At 43.2% G+C, this 19,432-nt stretch overlaps 1 protein-coding gene across 1 annotated transcript in view; it reads right to left on the bottom strand.

The window, feature by feature from the left end:
* Positions 1–18,702, bottom strand: part of GPC1 (glypican 1) — a 303,663-nt gene extending 284,961 nt beyond the window's left edge. Inside the window, exon 1 of the mRNA XM_039487900.1 lies at positions 17,758–18,702. Within this exon, the coding sequence (XP_039343834.1) occupies positions 17,758–17,914 (157 nt within the window). The 5' untranslated portion in view covers positions 17,915–18,702. The remainder of the gene's footprint in view (positions 1–17,757) is intronic.
* Positions 18,703–19,432: the final 730 nt, after the last annotated feature.

The raw sequence follows: 19,432 nt of genomic DNA, 5'->3' as shown, positions 1-19,432 counted from the left end.
TGCCTTCCCCCATTCCTCCATCCGTTTGCCTCACTCTGGGAGACAGAGGCCTAGCGCACAATCCTTCCTGGGAAAGGCTGCAGTCTCCGACTCCTGGTTTTGGCTGCAGAAAAGGCAGAGGTCTCCACCAAGGAGGAGTGAAATTTTTCACCATAGCCCCTTGCTTGTGAGGGTTTGATTTCACTGCAGCATCAGTTTGAGGTGTAACACGAGTGTTGCCCCTAACCCAAATCCCACCCACACAGAGCAATCTCTAGCTCGTGTTAAATGGTGCTTTAAACTCGAGCTAGCTGGCCTGTCAAGAAGTATGGTTGAAGCTTACACGCGGCTGACAGGCAAGCTAGTGATGCAGTGCAAATACAGCTACAACTCCCGTTAGCACAACTCATGAGCAGCTAATCCAATCACTCTGCTGATTCAATCACTCTATGAAGCTTGAATGTTGTTTCATAGTGTGGCTACCATCACTTGAGCAAAGCTAGGCCAAGGGTACTAACTCGAGCTAACTCCTGCAATGAAGAGAAGCCCTAAGATTGTGAGGGGAGACTTAACTGCGGAGTTACTTTAGGGGAAAGTTTTGTTCCAGTCCAAAGGGAGAATAGTTTGCCAAATTGCAGGGCTACCAGCCCTGAAGAGCCAACGAACGGCCCAATATATTCATTTTAGGCAGGTCAAGTTGAACAACATCTAAGACAAAAGGGAAACCTAAGCTCTACAGCGTGAAGCCTGTTTCCCACCTTACTACTGCTGTGCAGGCAGAGAGAATGAGACAGGCTCTCCAGGTGGAGTGACACAGGCTGCGGTCAGTGACTGACAGGCTGAGCTCTGCCCCCAATGTTGCAAGCAAGCTGAAGGCCCAACCTCAGACTCACAGCACCTTGCCTTGCTGAATAAATAAACTTATCAGAGTATGACCCTGTGTCCTCTGCTTGTCTCAATCAGATGAAAAGCAGCAGAGAGACTGTGTTAAGCACAAGATAAGCAGTCTTTATTTGCTTAATTAGAACTGCTCAAATGAGAAATCCTGATTTACTGCAGAACTGATACAGGTGGTAATTGCAGAAGTATGGCCCTGCATACTTGGCCAATTTAGGGGTATTTTTTGAAAAGAATCATTTTTCCTGCTTCTAACACAAATCATAGAAAATAAGGAAAAAGACAGAAGCTTCACATAAGGATCCTCTGCCGAATCTCTCAGCTGCCAGCTTTTCGTTTCTTCAGGGAGGGTTTTAAATTAAACCCAGATTGTCTCCATGAGAGTTACCAGAAACTCTGTAATTGCCAAAGCTGACAGAAATGCAAATGTGATTTGCAAATTTGAAAGTGTTATATTCTCCTCTCTTCTTTATACAAATGCAGGCTGGTGTCATTAAGACGAGCTGTGCGGGCAACAAGGGGCAAATAAACCCCCCTCCCTGGAACTAAAAGAAAGAATGTCTAGAGTATAAACTTTAGGGCAGATTAACATTCTAGTGCTGGCATTGCTGTTCCTAGGATAACATAATGTGAACTTGATGCTGAGAGTGGGTCAGACATTGGAGTGCCTTCAGCTGTCTTCCTTTGATGACTGGGCAGGATACAGTAGCAAGGCAATAATAAACTTTTCATGCAAGTCTCCAACAAATGCACACGTCCCAACCTTTTTGTTAAATGCTGCCAGTTCAGAAACAGTGCGGTATGTTAGTCCATTGAAATGTCTCCATTCTCTTTGCTTTAGTCTAGCTGAAAAAGCTGATCAATACACTGATGGGAAAATTATATTTCTGCCAACAGCAAATGTATTTTGCAAGCCCTCAATGTCTGCTTTCAGTGTCTTAACCCTGGCAAAGATTGGTAATAAAGAGAAGTCAAGGAATCGTTCTCATTCTCCTTTGTGTGTGTGAGAGAGAGAATAGCTTCAGAATGTAGACAGTCATTCACCTATGAATCAGCATGTATAAACACAATAGCAGATAGCAAAGGGTGAATATGGCGATATTAATTTTAGAATAATCATTTCTGACCCACATTTATTGCTCTGTCTCCGTTTGTTTTAGAGCCCCTCTAATTTTCTGTGTTGTAGTCAAAGGAAGATGGCTGTATTATGTTAATTAGTAAGTAGAGCGTTTAAAAATATTACTGTATTTTAATTTTTGTTACACAGCACCCCCAAGTACCTTGGCCTGGAGGGTTGAGTGGAATTAATGCTTTGAAAACAAAAATTACTACTGCTACCAGGCATCTATATATATTCTATTCTGTTCAGATTCTGATAACATGTACATCAAAACAATATCTGAGCACCTTCCGGTAATGCTTTAAGAAACAAGACTAACATCTGTCACATGTGGCTGACTGGACTTTTCATGATGAAAGTAAAATAAAAATTAAAGGAAACAATTTAAAAAAAAAAGCAATGGCAAACACATAGCATGTATTGCTACTAGAATGTGGCATATATTTTTACCAGCATGGAGTCAGAGACCATAGTGCCACTACCACTGAATGAATTATTTATCCTTTTGGCTCTGCTTAACATGGGAAGAATAAACTGTTTAACTTCATTGTGAGAAGTAGTTTGTCACATTAAATGTTACCATAGTTTCATACTGAAAAGCTGTCTGTAATAATTAAGATTCAATTACATGAAACTCTATTAGACAGTGTTATACATCAATATAAAAACAGACTATATACTACTCAGTGGCTTCAAAACTCACTAAAAATAACACAACAAATGTAATGCAACTCCAAGCATGCAGCCAACTAAAATAATTATTAACCTATATTCAAATCTGCAAAGGTGACATCTGCACTCCTCATGGCTAAACTTAACTCTCCATTCCATGGTTAAGTATTCAAGGATTCTAGAATTTTGGCTGCTGACTATGACCAGAGTCTCTGGGGATACATGGAGTCCAGTTTTATTTTCCCCTCAATGTATGATTTCTGCTCTCTGTAACACAGTTCCTTCCCACCTCACAATGAGCCAGAGTTCACCCATTGAATTAAACGTAGAGTAATGAACTGGAGATAATTAGAAGACAGAAACAAATACACATTAGAAGAATTTATTCTTCTCTCACTTACTAAGTAAGTTGTTTGGATACCTGAAACCAATGAGTAATGATAAAACAAAAAAATATATACCCCAACAACATGCCCATAAAATCTGTTCAACAAATGTCAGAGAGCTTACTCAGGTTGAGTGGTATGGAATTCTATTCTACAAGTAAGTAGCCCCATTGACTCTATTCATAATACGTAAGGCTGGGAGATTCTGGCTCTAAGCAATGTTGTTATTTTTACTATGGTATGACCTAGAAGCCCCAAAGGAGATTACAGTCACTCACACAGTGGAACCATGTATTCACCCAGCAAGAGACAGATCCTGCCCCAAAGAGCTTTATAATGTACATAGACAACACAAAGGAAGTTTTATTACCCCCCACTGACAGATGGGGAACTGAGGCACAGCGAAATTAAGCAATTTGCATCTGAAATCTGTGCAAGAGTAGAAAATTGAACTCCGATCTTGAGTCCCAGCCAGTCTGTGCTTTAACCGCAAGACCATTTTGTTGTCCTCATGATGAGTCATATTTCAGAAAAAAGAAACTAAGAAAAGGATTTTATTTTAAATTTTGCTAACTAAAAATGCTGTATACTAATGACAGAATGGACTTTCTTCCAACTCTCAAAAGACCTTCATTAGGGATGTGGTTTTATCTATCAATGTCCCAGATTTTGCCAGTCTCTCTCTTAATCTGAACTTAATCTAACATATTACGTGGGGTTTTTTGAAGGGTTTCTGCATTTCATTTATGAAATTTTACCAGTCACCATCATCTGCAAATTAACAAAGCGATATGCTCTTTGGTTTTGTTTCTGGCACTTTATTGTCTCTCATTTGTTTTTGTTTTTTTAAAATAGCGTTGTACATACAAACTACATGAGCAAGGTAATTTCACAAGTCTATTCCCCTCGTTGGCAAAAGGACAGTGAATGCTCAGTAACGTAACATGATGAAAATCTACTAGTGATGGCATAATACGGGGTGTCACTTATACTGGATATACATACACCAGTCAAATTGCAGATATATTTAGGGATTTCAGTCCTAAGTGCTGCCATTTAATGTATCACTAACAGACAAAAATATTTAATTTATGACTGGCAGGAGATTGCTTCACTGCAATATAAAGTGCAATGTTACTTATAAGGACAACTCAAACCCCCAGACAGCTGACCCAGAATACTGCAGCAAACAATATTGCACATTAAATACAGTGGCTCTCTCTCTTTTTCTTGGTTTAATGCTAAAATGTGCCCTGAGTCTGAAAGTATTCACTCTATTTAATAAGAGCAAAGTCTCACTGTAGTCTTTGCTCATTTATATTTGCTAGCACCTATGCAGATTTAAATTAAATAAAGTACATTTTTAACCCTGAAAAAAGTACTACATTGGTTTGTAAGTTTTTGTTTTCCAGGAAAACCCAAGAGCAGCAAAAACCAGCAGAGTCAGAAATGGGCAGTGATCTCCATAGCAAAATTATTTTTGCATCGTGGAAACATCTGAGGCTTTAAATGGTTCTGTGGCTGAAAAGGGCAGTAAGTACAGACAGAGGAAAAACAAGATGTCCTCTAAACTATTGCCCAGACTGTGATATCTGGTTACACAGCAGGCTGAACATGGTTCTGGTTTGTATGTAATTGCTCACCTTCATCTTGAAGCAGAGCTAATTACTACAAAACTCTTTTCTTGAAGAGACAATAGGTACCAAATTCAAGCTTTGAATACTTTTCACACAGACAGGCGAACAATAGAACTGCAATGTTAACAGCCAGCTCAGGAGTGGGCGATCACCCCCGGTACAGCTGTCATGAGTGTGATTAATCCCAGCAACAGAAGGTGTATATAGGGAAGAAGGCAAATGCTAAAACGTGTGGGCCAAATCCCTCTCCCTCATTCTGGAACTTCTCTGGGATTATGAGCTCTGCAGAGTCTAGGGTACAAAAACTGGCCCTCATAATTCCACTCCCAGCCATGGCTCAAAAGTCATGTGCCATGTACCACCCAGGGGTTGCATCTGGCCCATAGTCAAAGACTTTACCTACTATTTTAGGATTATTTTATACAAGAGAAACATGAAGCCCCAAGCAGCCATATTCACCATCCATTTTGGGAGCAAAACTACTATTGCTACCAATGGGACTTTAAAACCAAACCAAAGAGTATGGGCTTCATTAGCGACACTCATGTAGTATAATAATCTTTAAAAATAAATAAAAACCCTCTATAACCAGCTCTCTTAGAAAAGTCCATGCCTGTATGTGCACAGGAGAGTACAAGTCACTGTTCAGCATAAATTGGGCTATCGAAAAGCTATTTTGGGAAGTCCACTCCTATTATAATCCATAACAGATCACATATTTTTCAGGGAAATCAAGTTAAATAAGTAATTTACAGTACCATATTACCACCTCCAACTTGATAAATCCGGAATCATTTAGGCCACCTACTAAAATTCTGCAGCTTAATATCAGTATGACCTGCACTACCAATTTGTTCAGCCTGGATTTGTATATTTAACAAGCAACAATCATGCATCATCATGTAATACAAATTAACAGTACCCAAATTAATTAATTTAGTTAGCATTTCCAGCATCCAAACTCCTTCTGTGCTTAATTGCTGCCAGCATGTAGCAGAGATTTACAAACAGATCTGCCTTTACTCATCATCTGGTCACTGATTATTAATATTATTAGAATAATTAAAGCACACTGAAACTGTTTGTTACATGATCAAATAAACTTGCATGCCATAGCCTGGATCTAAGTGCAACTGCGGTAAAAATCTTAATGTAAAGTACAAAGAGAGAGAACAAGAGAACCCAGGAAGATGTTTTGCATGACAGAGCAGATATGCACCTGTACAGATCAGCTGCAAAGATGGACAGGATGAGGATGCAAGGAGCCTTCCCCACTCCCTGCACTCTCTGCATGAGCTCCACCATCATGCCCATACTCTATAGCAGTGGTACCTAAACTTTTCCTGTCACGCCCCCCACCCCCTCCACACACACACCTTTACCAGTAATGGAATCTGTCCACTCTCCCCCTCCATTATTGCACAGTTGGCTCAGCAGTGGTGCTTGGGCTGAAGGCAGAACTGGGGATGGGGGAGGAGCTGGAGATAGAGGCAGAGCTGGCCTGTGGCTGGAGCACAGCTGTGGCTAGGACTGGAGTGGGGCTGGGTGGTGTTCCCTCCCTGCCCCCCATGGGGGCTGGCCCAGGCCCCATCGTACAACGCCCTGAATTTTCCTCCATGCCCTGCCAGTGGGGCATGCCGCACAGTTTGGGGACCATAGCTTTATAGGCGCCCATCCTGCAAAGACTTAAGCACGTGCTTAACACTAATATTAAGTTCAGTGAGACTTAAAGTCAAGCATTTAGGACTTCACCAGGCCTCTGTTGCTGGTTGCAGCTCTAGCCAAAGGCAAACGGAAGAACATATGCCAAGACCCACTCCTACACTCTGCTGCAGTTACCAGTGGAGCTGAAACAGCACCAGTGGGCAAAGCTCCCACCCCAGCACAGGCTCAGCCCCAATAAAATTCTGAATGAATTGGGGGAACGTCCACCCATTACAATGCAGCCCCTCTGCAAACTCCCAGTGGATGTCTTAAAGCCATAATCTGGCCATACAGAGCCAATTCAATAAAGATACTCTGTTCTCACAACGTGGAAGCCTATGTGAGACCTCCCACAAATGAAAAGAGTTTTAGCAGGGATTATTTGGAATTCTGCAGCAAAGCCAAACAGATGTTTGTAAACTGGGAAATAATTATACAACCATTTTAAACTCATACAGCTGGATAAAGCCAAGCAACTATGTCAGAAAGAGAGCAACGCTTTGAGATGCCTAGATGGAAGGCGCTATGGAAGAGCAAAGTGCTCTACAATCCAATAAATTAAGCCCCACAACCCTCCCACTTCCCATGAGATAATTAAGAAATAACATCCCCATTTAACATTTACAAATGGGGAAACTGAGTTACAGAGAGGCGAGAAGTGAAGCGAAGTGACTTGCATGCATTCCCGTGAAAACTGGGGCCTCAGGGCTCAGAACAGAACCCAGATCTCCTTCCTCCCACTCCTTTCCAAGCAACCACAAGACCTTCCTTCTGCAATTTAACTCATTTATTGGGACAGCTGGAACTAGAGAAATGCTGAGACAGTCAATATCCTTTCAAGCCCACAGTTATGCCAGTACGACCCCAGAGACTTTACTAGAGTGGCACAAGTTAAACTGAGTGCAGGTTTCTTTTTCTTAATATTGTCAACACTCAGGAGTCTCAGAAGAGACTCAAGCACATGAGTTCCTTTCAGTTTGTATACAAACTGTACAGTTAAGCTTGATCTCCGAACACACCCTCTATTGTATTTTCTCCCATCCAGAAATAGACCAAAAGATGAAAGTAATAGCTTTTCAGGTTTTTTCTTGTCCCCTCCCCCACACCAGTCAGAAAACAAGACGCTTGTGTAAAATAAAGACCTAGGAGATATTTTGACAGAATTATATAGTATAGTTTTACAATGCTATAAAATACCATTTTTGTAAGTCAAAAACTATCTGTCATACAGTATCTGTATTTTAATCATATAAAGTACTGAATGTTGCATAAGTGCTATCATGTTGCTCATTGAAATCATACTAATTTTTTTAATAAAGTGCTTTAGTAGAATGCATGGTAGTTTTAAAAAAAATAGTTTGTTCATGTTGCCAGTACAGGAGTTTATAAAAGTTGGATAATTCTGTCTCTGATTTAGACTGCACTGTATATGAAAGAACAAAAAAATTAGTTTTATAATGTCAATACAGTCCACACAATTGTGATTAATGTATCTTCTTACAAAAAACAGAACTAGTGTGTTTTGGACAACCATCACACAGCACACACTGCATATTCAAATCACAAGGAAACAAAGGAGTTTATGTCTGCAAAATTGGAACTAAAATGGAAACCCATTACTGGGCAGACGTCACTGACCCAACCTGCAGTTCTGTCATGTACAGACAAGCATTTAAAGTGTCTACAGTCTAAAGCTTCATTATTTTTCACAGAACTCAAACTGTCAATGGAGGTAATCTGATCCCCTGGGAATCAAATGTTACTTAAAGGCATAGTTTCAACTGTCAGGGGCACAACATATTCTGAGTATCTGGATGTCGGTGTATATAGACATCAGACGAGAAGGGAGTTGGACGTCAGATTTAAAAAAGAAATCTTTGCTTTAATCAGAGTGGGTTTTTTTTGGGGGGGGGGGGAGGGGAGAGAAGGTGAGAGTTAACTACCAGAGAAGAGACCCTAACATGACAATAAACAAGCAGCTACTCCTGCAAACACTACAACCAGAGTTGACCACCATGAGTGATCTCAAGTGATTTAAATGAAACTATTCACAATACTAGGGACTATCTAGGTAAGGTATTTATATGGCCCCAGCTACCATAGTAGCTAGCACCTCACAATCTTTCAATTTATTTATCCATACAACACCTGGGAGAGGTAGGTAAGTGCTATTATCCTCATAGGGCAGATGGGGACTGGAGGCATAGATGAGCAGGTGCCTAAAGATGTAGAGACTAACAGACTTGCCCCAAGTCAGGGAACTGCACCTGGGTCTCCTAAATCCCAGGTTAGCACCCTCTACCCACTGGACCGTCCTTCCCCTCTTATTACTACACCCAATACTAACTGTCTGCAGGAGTGGCCTCCAAGATGGACTTCCATAAGGGCTGAAAAGTGATGGGCATGATTCTCATCTTTCTTACTCTGATGTGAAGCCAGAGAGGCTCCACCGAAGGCAATGGAGATACCCCCACCATATAATCATGATAAGAGAACAAACAGAGCTGATGCCTCTACAGACAGCATCCCTCCTTCATCCAGGATTTCAGTACAGGACAGCAGAAAGCAATTTAAAACATATGGTTCTGTGTTCAAAAAGCGAGAGGTGTTTCGGTGCTTAAAGGTGTATGCTTATATCTCAGTGTGTTTTAGCCTAGGCAAAGGAACAAATGGGGTGGGCACTTCTTAAGGGAAACCCTGCAGGGTGGAACAGATGGTGACGTAACCATGCCTGGAAATGTAGTTAAAAAAAAAAAAAGTAGGATTGTTGTCAAGTCTTAGAAAAAAAATTCACCCTAATCACGTTAACCTGCACTTTGGAAATTCATTCGCTAATGTACAGGATAGCCTTGCTTGCTTTTCTTAAGGACTATCACACAAAATAGAATTTTCTGAAAAGATTCAGCCTATGCATAAAGTTTAGGAGAGGTGGATGAAAAGTCAATATCATACAACCATTTCCTAAGTTTATTAAATGTCACCCTACAGGAATTAACATTCAGTTAAATTCAGTTCTTCCTAAGGAGAACCAAAACCTTACCAGGGAGAAATTCTTTTATATCTGTCACAAGAATAGTGAATTTTGTGAAATTTGCTAAATACGTATTGCAATGGAACAGATTCAAGGAATACTGAGGGTATTTTCATGTCTAATCAAAAACAGAAGTAAACCAAGAACGTTACAAGCAAACAGATGCACACCACATGGAGTGGCAGGTAGCTGGCTGTGTTTCCAGCACAAGAGATACCCTGTCATTGCTCCTCTGAGCAGGTGTAATTCATGTACACACCATCTTGTAAGCTAGATACACCCTTATTCCAGGAAACCATGCCCTGTTTAATCATCATGGTGCCTAAGAGTGCCCCAGGACAGAACGTCCTCTTGCTACCTGCACCACACATAATGCTGCTACTTGCTTGCCCGATATTTGCCTTTTCTACCCCTTTTTTCTACTTGCATTTGCACATTTCAGGACAAGGTCTATAACTCTGAATGTCCTAAAGCAGCTATGCTGGAAAGAAGAAAAAACGTCTACCAAAAAGAGTGCTATCAAAAATAAAGGAGCCAGGCTAAAAAATGGCAATTAAAGGCTGGGTTTTCAAAGCAGCCTAAGGAACTACAATACCTATATGCCATCGAATTTCAGTGGAATTTGGGCTCCTTTGAAATTCCCAGCCTAAATTTCCAAGTTTAATGACAATTAAATCCCAGCTGGCTCCCCACTACCAGTGACCATCCCCTCTCCCCGGGAGCAGTTTCATAATCTCACATGAGAGCTCTGAAGCAAGCTACAAGAATTTTGAGAAAATTATCAGTGCAATAATGACTGACACACAGGAGTGTTGTCAAGAGACAGCACTTCATATCCTGGCCCCAGTCAGATTACATTAGAACCCTGTCACGTGGCAGGCTCAGTATTACTACTCAGACTTTAAGGTCTTTTGGGGCAGGGACAATCTTTTCGTTCTGTGCTTCACACAATCGGGTCCTGGTCCATGACTGGAAATCCTAGGTGCTTCTGCAATACAAGTAATAATCCACTGACTCCAACAGCAACTGCAAGTTAGATTAGGCCCCAATACTCATCAGAGAAAGGTTCAGTCATTACAAATGAGCAGATTTTTCAAGCCCTCTCTTTTTAATAATTACTATTTTGAGTTAAGAAAACAAACTCTGGTTCTGAACTCAATATTTTCCTAGCAAAGTCAGCAACCTATATTTTTAAAGTACAAGCACAAAAAGTCATTTAAATTTGCTGCAAGAATGAGTCTATATGGTCCCCTGAATGCAAGTGGTAAGACAGAGAACCACCTGCTTCAGTCCTGCCAAACCTAACAGCTCCATCATCTAAAAGCTGCCCCTCTCTGATCTTATCAAACATATTTGCAGGTCTTGAGATTTCACTGATATTCGACTCTCTAGATAAAAACCAGGAGAACTGAACAATCACATGGAAAGACCAGAGGGGAGAGAAACGAGGAGGAGAGGCTATGGATTTTCAAACAAAAGGAATTCAAGCTATACATGCATTCAAATTTTCCTGGGGAAAAAAATATCATGTTTTGCTTCTCCAACAAAAGGAGTTGTTGAAATATTTTTTGTCAGACACAGCTGATAATGATAATTATGTGGTAAGAACGTAGTCATCCATCTCACACTGAAAGAAAGGCAAATCTTTTAGGAAACTTGAAGAATATTTTAATATACAGCCTTCTAGATTTTAAATATAAACAAGGCAGGCACTAGGGGGCTTGATTTTTAAATGTATTTTGGAATTTCTCTGTTCAGCATTGCAAACCCTAACTGACTCTGGGTATGTCTATACAGCACCTGGGAGGTGTAATTCGCAGCTCAGGTAAATATACTCGCGCTAGCTTTGCTTGAGCTAAAAAACAGCAGCGTGGCCATGGCAGCATGTATGGTGGGCTGGTCAACTAAGTATGTACTGAGGGAGACAGGCAGGAGAGTATTTGGGTGGCTAGCCCTCGCTGCCACCTGTGCTGCCACAGCCCCACTGCTATGTTTAGGGTGCTAGTTCAAGTCTAGCAGAGCTGGATATCACACCTCCCAGCCGCAATACATACATATACCTTCAGAGACCTAGGTCTCATTTTCAAAAAGGACTTAGCCACTTACAGCCCACTGATTTAAATGGGAGTTAGGTCCCTAAATACCTTTGAAGGTCTGGGTCTTAGTCTAAATCTCATTTTTAAAAGGAGCCTCCTAAATCAGGTTACAGAGTAGCAGCGGTGTTAGTCTGTATCCGCAAAAAGAACAGGCGTACTCGTGGCACCTTAGAGACTAAAATTTATTTGAGCATAAGCTTTCGTGGGCTACAGCCTCACTTCATCAGATGCATGCAGTGGAAAATACAGTAGGAAGATAATATATACACAGAGAACATGAAACAATGGGTGTTACCATACAGACTCTAATGAGAGTGATCAGTTAAGGTGAGCTATTACCAGCAGGAGAGAAAGAAACTTTTTGTAGTGATAATCAAAATGGTCCATTTGCAGCAGTTGACAAGAAGGTGTGAGGAACAGTCGGGGTGGGGCGGGGAGAGAAGAAATAAACATGGGGAAATAGTTTTACTTTGTGTAATGACTCCTAAACCACTAGCCTGAGCACAGCAACACCTAAATACCTTTCAAAATCTGGGCCTCAGTCCAGTAGGGTACACCGTCTTTGCTTTACACCTATGAGACCTAGGTGTCTAATTAGTAGGGCCCTACCAAATTCATGGTCCATTTGTCAATTTCAGACATAGGATTTTAAAAATCCGAATTTTTGTGAAATTTCAGATTTAAATAGTTGAAATCATGGTCTTGTAACTGTAGGGATCCTGACCCAAAAAGGAGTTGGGGGAAGGAGTCGCAAAGTTATTGTAGGGGAGGCTGCAGTACGGCTACCCTTACTTCTGCTGCTGGTGGCGACACTGCCTTCAGAGCTGGGCAGCTGGAGAGCGGCAGTTGCTTGCTGGAAGCCCAACTCTGAAAGCAGAGCTGCTGCCAGCAGCAGCACAGACGCAAGGATGGCATGGTATGGTATTGCCACCCTTACGTCTGCACTGCTGCCTACAGAGCTGGGCCCTCAGTCAGCAGCTGCTGCTCTCCGGCCGCCCAGCTCTGAAGGCAATGCAGAAATCAGAGTGGCATGGCATGGCATTGCCACCGTTACTTCTGTGTTGCTGCTAGAAGGACGCTGCCTTCAGGGCTGGGTGCCCAACCAACAGCTGCTGCTCTTTGGACACCCAGCTTTGAAGGCAGCGCAGAAGTAAGGATGACAATACTGTGACCCCCCCCCCCCACCACCGCAGCTCCCTTTTGGGTCAGGACCCCAATTTGAAAAACGCTGGTCTCTCCGTGAAATCTGTATAGTATAGGGTAAAAGCACACCAAAGACCAGATTCCACCAGGGGAGACCAGATTTCATGGGCCATGACATGTTTTTCCATGGCCGTGAATTTGGTAGGGCCCTACTAATTAGCCACCAGAGGGAGCTTGTTTTGCTCCATAAGTATGATTTTGACAAGTACATGTGTGCACATATTGTACTGAGAACCTAACAGAACAATCACAAAGCAGAAAAATATGTAAACATATCAATTTTTTAAAAAAAGAACTTTGGTATGAAAACAATCACGTTCAACCAAAACCTTTTCCAATATTCATACCAAGATCATTGCCAAATTTAGTAAAAACAGGACGTAATTTAGCACGTGTTGCTTCTTCAGAAGTACTACCACCAAGTGTGCAGAACTAGGAGAATTTTTCTATCTTTCAGCTAATCTAATTTCTTCATAACAAGCCCACCAGTACTGTAACATACTTAGCTGGCATGGCTACAACACAAAGATGATATAATAAACCCTGCTACTACTACTGGTAGACAATGGAGATCCACTTTTAGATCAACTGGCAGAGACCTGTGGTTTGAGAACAGAAAATCCCACATTCTATTCTTTATATCTCATCTGTAGTTTTGCCAGTCATTGTGCTTGTGGCTTTATTACCGCAGGTCTCTAGAAAAACTCAAAAAATAAAATTCCTATATTTGTCATTAACACAGTAACATCCTGAAATCCCCATCAAATTAGGTCCTGTACAGAGAGTAAAAGAACAGTTCCGCTCAATTCTTAATTTAGCTAAGATCCCTACAATGGCTCTCATACATACACTTGACAATGTCTCTCTCACAAAGAGCATAATGTAGTCACAGGAAGAGTTTGTGGGAGGCTAGAAGAGCTGAGAGATGAAAGCAAGTGGTTCTGACTCAGGCAAACTAAGCAGCCAGTAATGCACAGGGTTAAGTGGTACTTACACGCGTGAGTAGTGGAATTGCCTTGAAAAGTGGATACCCACGCTAGCTCAAAACGCACCGTTTGCCCATACTACCCCCCATCTCATAGAATCTCTGGCTCAGCATGAGAGGGAACCAAGTTTTGAGAAGTGATGTCTTGGGGTAAATGAATTCAAACAGCATACTGCCCTCTCACAGCAGGCACATTTAAACACATAACCCTGCTCAAGAATCTGTGTAAAGGGTCCCAACTCAACTCAGAGCACCCAAGGCAATGAGCTAGTGATGAGGGGGGGGTGGATATTTCACAAAATGTTGTGGTCATTATGGGGTTTAAAAGGACAATAAGTCTTCTGGCAGTGAGTCCTGCACTGGGAATACTCTCCAAATGGCAGGAAGCCTGTGCCCAGCCAGTTACCAACTGAGTAGATGTGGGCCTGGCAAATGTTGCCAAGTGCAAGGGGAGGGAGTAGCTCCCCTTAGTTTAGAAATCTTCCCTAAAGCAGATATTTATATGGGAATCAGGGGGTCGGGTTGGGATGCACAGATTACTGATACGGGTAGATTTTTTATTTTATTTATTTTTTTTAATATTTGGGAGTTTTGCCATTGACTTCAAAGCCATGAGATTTAACACCTTGTCTCTTCCTAAAGCACGTTTAATAATAGTACCTGAAATATTTAGAGTGCTTATACATGTCAATGCATTGTACAAACATTAATGTAAAGTTAGAAACCCACCCTACACATTTAATGAGAAAGCCAGGGGGGCTGGATTCTTCCCTTAATCAGATCTGTATATGTTACTGAGCTAACAACAGCAACAACTGTGTAGTCGCTTCCCTAGCTGCTCTGTACACTCACAAGCAGGAACTACCGTCTGCTGAGCCAAGGAGTTTTTATATTAGTCATAATCCTCTTAAATCATTAAAAATTGTAGATTAAAACATCTGAAGTGTGCTAAAACGAACATAAATGCAAGCTAACTCATTCTGAGTCACAGCCTGCATGGCTGGTACACCCTCAACTTCTTCTGAAGGCAAGAGGAGTCTGGGGATGCATGAGCCCTTTAATAATGATACCAGACTCCTGAGGCCAGTCCTAACAATCCAGGAGCAAGGCGGCCACACTAGTTCTCTCTTGGCAGCCAAAGCCATGGGGCAATAAAGCAAGTTCCTCCTTTGCGAAAGAGGAAGACTATGGGAGGAGGAAAAACAGTAGGAGCTTCTTGGGGAGGAAGAGGATAAAGTGTAGTTGCCTCTAAAGAGTGAAGAACTGATGACTCTTAGGGCAATCCATGCACATCTGACAAGCCACAAGATTGGCACTGGAAAACCTCTCACAGGGACTCCAGTAAAAGCAGAGCCAGGCTCCTCATTACTAAACTACCCCAATCAGCCCTTCTTACTAAACTAAAATTGCTCCTAGTGTTTTGTTGTTGTGCAGACATTTACAGAAGTGACTGGAATCTTGAGCTGATCAGATTTCTGTCATAAGGATTACAGTGGATAACTAAAACATGTTTCACTGTATTTAAGTGACCACTCAAAGGGACAACAAAATTTGGTGCTTAACATAAGTGATTTGCTAATAAAGGTGGAGCTGTATTCTACTCAGTATCTTTGGGAATGCTATAAAAAGTGGTCTCTTAAAACAAAATGTTATCGGTTACGGTTTCTTGCTTAGTTGTCACTGAAAATCTATTTAAAGACCTTTAATCTGAAATAATCTAAACAATAAGTACATCCTGTATATAGGATAGTCAAACCAGAAGCATACACAATATATACTCTGTGCCCAATCAAAATTGCCATGTGCATTTTTACAGTAAAATACATTCAAGTTTTATCTTTATTATATTGATAAATACAGATGAAAGTTTCTAAATTCTTAGAAGTTTGAAGTACACATGACAATCACCAACAATAAACACAAAGGGTTCTCACTCTGTATTTTGAAGTACACAATTGGCTGTGCTATAGGCAGAACATTCACATATGAAGGCAATATTCCCCATATTTTCTCTCTTCATTCCACCAGTTTTTACAACAATATTTATCTGTACAGTTTCACTGTTTACAATACTATATTGTCAAAGGTAAACAGTTTGATACTATATTTTCAATCATTATTGCTTAAGATTGCAAACATGAGTGCGGGTAACTTTTTAGAAATAAACATGGTTCCTAGAAATCTGTCTCATTTCTTTACTCAATCTCAGCATTTCTAGGCACAAGAAGTTTTATACACAGTGAACCTGAGGATGCAAGATACTTATATCTTATGAAATCCATTTCACACAATCCTAAAATATGATCAACACTGAAGCCTGTACTATCATCATTTCATTTAGTGTTTCATCCACTCCCATGTACTCTTTCATGACAATACTTCTTAAATGTTTACTCCCTTGAAGACTTTATAAGCTGCATGACATATTTAAGCTCTCCCTTACAGATAATTTGTAATCAAGTGAAAAGGGTCTTTTTTGCTTCACTGGATTCATTGCCCTCCCTAAAAACAAAAAACAAAAAAGCTCTCAATTGAAATTCTCCACTATTTCACTCTCAGAAACCTCCCATTTTACTTTAAAATCCACCTTTCAACAAAGAAAAAAGTTCACATTTGTGAACAAAAGTTCAGCCTTCTCCATTTGTATGTCAGATGATGAGAATGTTCCCCATAAAACGACACTATTGAAGTATTCATCATAAGAAATTCTGCAGCTTAGAAATGAACTACAAACTGCAATCTTGCTGAGATGTCCCTGTAGGTTGGCTTTGGCATGTACACTTGCATATCTTATGCTTTGTCTGAATTAGGAAGCTCCCACAAGTGAGCAAGAAAGCGCTTGGATATGGGTCACAAGTCTGTGAATCAGAACATAGGCAATGCTTTAAAAATAAACAAAGTAAACAAAAATAAATGCAAGTCTCAGCAGATATTTTCTCCCAGGTTTTTCAAAAACCTAACCAGACCTTTAAATATTATTTATGTTTCAGAGATTTTCTGAAAAGAAAAAAAAACTCTGTATTTGCCAAAAAAAACAAACAACCCCCCCCCCCCCCACACACACACACATTTAGTTTGCATTCCACATCCAGTATTAAGGTAGCAGGAATAAACTCTGATGAAGGTGGCTGGGGTTACTGCCCTGTTTCAAACACCTGACAAAGGTCATTTTACTTACACTTCAATTTTTAACTGACATTCTTTTTAAACTGCTTTTCATCCAAAAGAAGATTAGGAAAAAAAAAATCAACTCTGCTCTCTTGTAACCTTGGAGCACTTCCTCGCTTTGAAATCAAACCCAGGAGGTTTTTACCATCTTGGGTTCTGACCCAAATCCCCTAGATCACACAATGTACAATGATGAAAGGAATCACCCAAAATCTCAGAGCCTTTTGACATTAAACACGTTTTCACCACAGAGAATCAAGTAAAACCCTGTATATCTGGAGATCTTACAATTGTTAAAAAGGGTTAGGTGTGGCACATCTGGGGTTACCCTCCTCCTGAAGAAATCTGAGGTTGACTTTTCACCACTCCCTTACTTTTAACTAACTCCCTTTGAAAAAAAACAAACACACACACACACTACAAGAAATCGTTTTTCTCCTCATCCCAACAGTCCAGAACAGACTACCTTCCCATGCAATAAACACCAACTTAATTGCACTGGTCATCTGGGAAGGAGAGAGAAAAATCACACCATTATTTGGATGGATCACTGTTGAATTGGTGGGTTCATTTACTAGAAAGCTGATGGGATGACACGGGGACGCCCTGCACTGTTGGGGGGATCCCCTTTATTTTGGAGAAGCCCTGTCAATACCTCAGGAGCTGGTGCCCAACACCCCCAGTTTGCACACATCTGCAAAGCACCATCCTGCCTGAGTCCCACCTTCTAGCCAGCCACGGACCCTGACAAAGCGGAGTCTCTTTGTACAGGGGGCTGGGAAGCCGGGCTCCTAGCAGAGGTTGCCCTCTACGGGAGAGCCTTTGTAGAGCGCTGCTTGGTGTTTCGGGGGAAGGGTCTGGGGGTGCAGAGAGGCTCACCTGAGATCTCCGCCTGGGGTACCCCGTGCAGGCTGAATCCTTTGGTCGCATAAAACTGCCGGACCTCGGTGCAGCTCTTCGCTTTGCTGCCACTGTCACCCCGAGCCGAGGAGGCGGCGACACACAGAAGCCAAAATCCCCACGGAAAGAAATGCATCCTCCTTCTCCGCCGAGCCCCCCAACCTGCAGCGCAAAGGACAATCCCAAGGTCCCGTTGACCCCGGGCTGCAAAGCGGGATCTCTCCTTTTGCCCGGCGCTCGCTAGCTGTTTGCGGGCACGGTGCACGGAATGGGGGGTGAGGAAGCTCAGTCCCACCTTCCCCCAAGCATCGCTGCCTCCCCGCCCCCCTAAAAAAACAAACACTCCGGGGAAAGCAGATGGCAAGGGGGGGAGGGCTAATAAAAAGTCCCCAACCCACAGGCAAAAATCAGTGGGACCTAGGCAGGGCGATGCAAGATCTCGGGCTCCGGAGAGAGCCTGTGACTTCCAACAGCTATTGCAAGAAGAGTGGGAAGAAGGACGGGGGGAAATCCTGGCTCTTCTGGGGCTGACTTCCCAGGGATGGTGCAGCTGCCGCCACTCAGAACGCAGGAGCTCCCGGGGATGGAACCCGGCCCCGATCCCAGCAGAGGCAGATCCCACTTATGTGTAAACGCTCTGGTTAGAGCGGAGGGCGCATCTCCCGCCACGCTCCGGCAGGGCGCTGCTGCAGGGGACGGCTGCGATGCAAACGGATTACAGCCCGGAATGGGCAAAGTTTGAGGCCGGGAGCTAAGGGAGAGCGTGGAAGCAGCAGGGGCGGGGAGGCGGCGCGGCTCTCCTCGGCAGGAGCAGCAGCACAGCAGCGCGTGTGCCCGGCAGGAGCAGTGAGCCCGGCCGGCGGCAGCGGCGCACCACCTGCAAAGAGGGCGAGGGCGGGGAGGCTCCGCGGCAAGGCAGGGCTTCCCCGGCCGGACGTGGCATCATGCAGCCCCTGCGCCAATCAAGGGCGGGGAGCGGCCCGCCCCCTGCCTTGCCCCCAGGCTCCTCCCACGCCTACCCGAGGGGTTGCTCCGTTAAACTCTGCTGGGGGGAGGCTGCGCCGCCGGCTCCCCGCCTGGTGACAGCAGCCGCCGCCGCCACCTGCTAATTGGCACTAGTCAGGTCAGCGCGCGCCCCTGACACCGTTCCGCAGCCTCTGCGCCTCGGGCTCCCTCCAGCGCCGGGCATCTCCTTCGGCCACAGGCCGGCATAAGCCCAGCCTGCGCTCGGGGCCGTCTGGCCAGTTCCGCGGGCTAGAGCCCTCTGCACAGTGCAAGGCAAAGTCCAGCATGCAACCTGCACCCGGCTGTCCATTGCATACCTCACCTCGCATGCACCTTGTGCTCCATTACCAGGGCCGGCTCCAGACCCCAGCGCGCCAAGCAGGCGCGTGGGGCGGCATTGTCCTGGCAGAGCGGCATTTGGCTCTGGCGGACCTTCCGCAGTCATGCCTGCGGGAGGTCCACCGGAGCCCCGGGACGAGCGGACCTGCCACAGGCATGACTGTGGAGGGTCCCCTCTTCCCGCGGCTCCGTTTGAGCTCCCGCAGGCATGACTGCCGGGTGCGCTGGTCCTGCGGCTTGGAGGGAGGACTGGCCTGTCTCCCAAGATCTGTGAGAGTGAGGGATCATCTTTAAGGATAGGTTGTAGATC

Source organism: Mauremys reevesii, linkage group 9 (assembly GCF_016161935.1).
Source record: "Mauremys reevesii isolate NIE-2019 linkage group 9, ASM1616193v1, whole genome shotgun sequence".
In the NCBI taxonomy this organism is placed as follows: domain Eukaryota; kingdom Metazoa; phylum Chordata; order Testudines; family Geoemydidae; genus Mauremys; species Mauremys reevesii.
The sequence above is the reverse complement of the archived record's forward strand: the minus strand, read 5'-3'. Positions and strand labels throughout refer to the sequence as shown.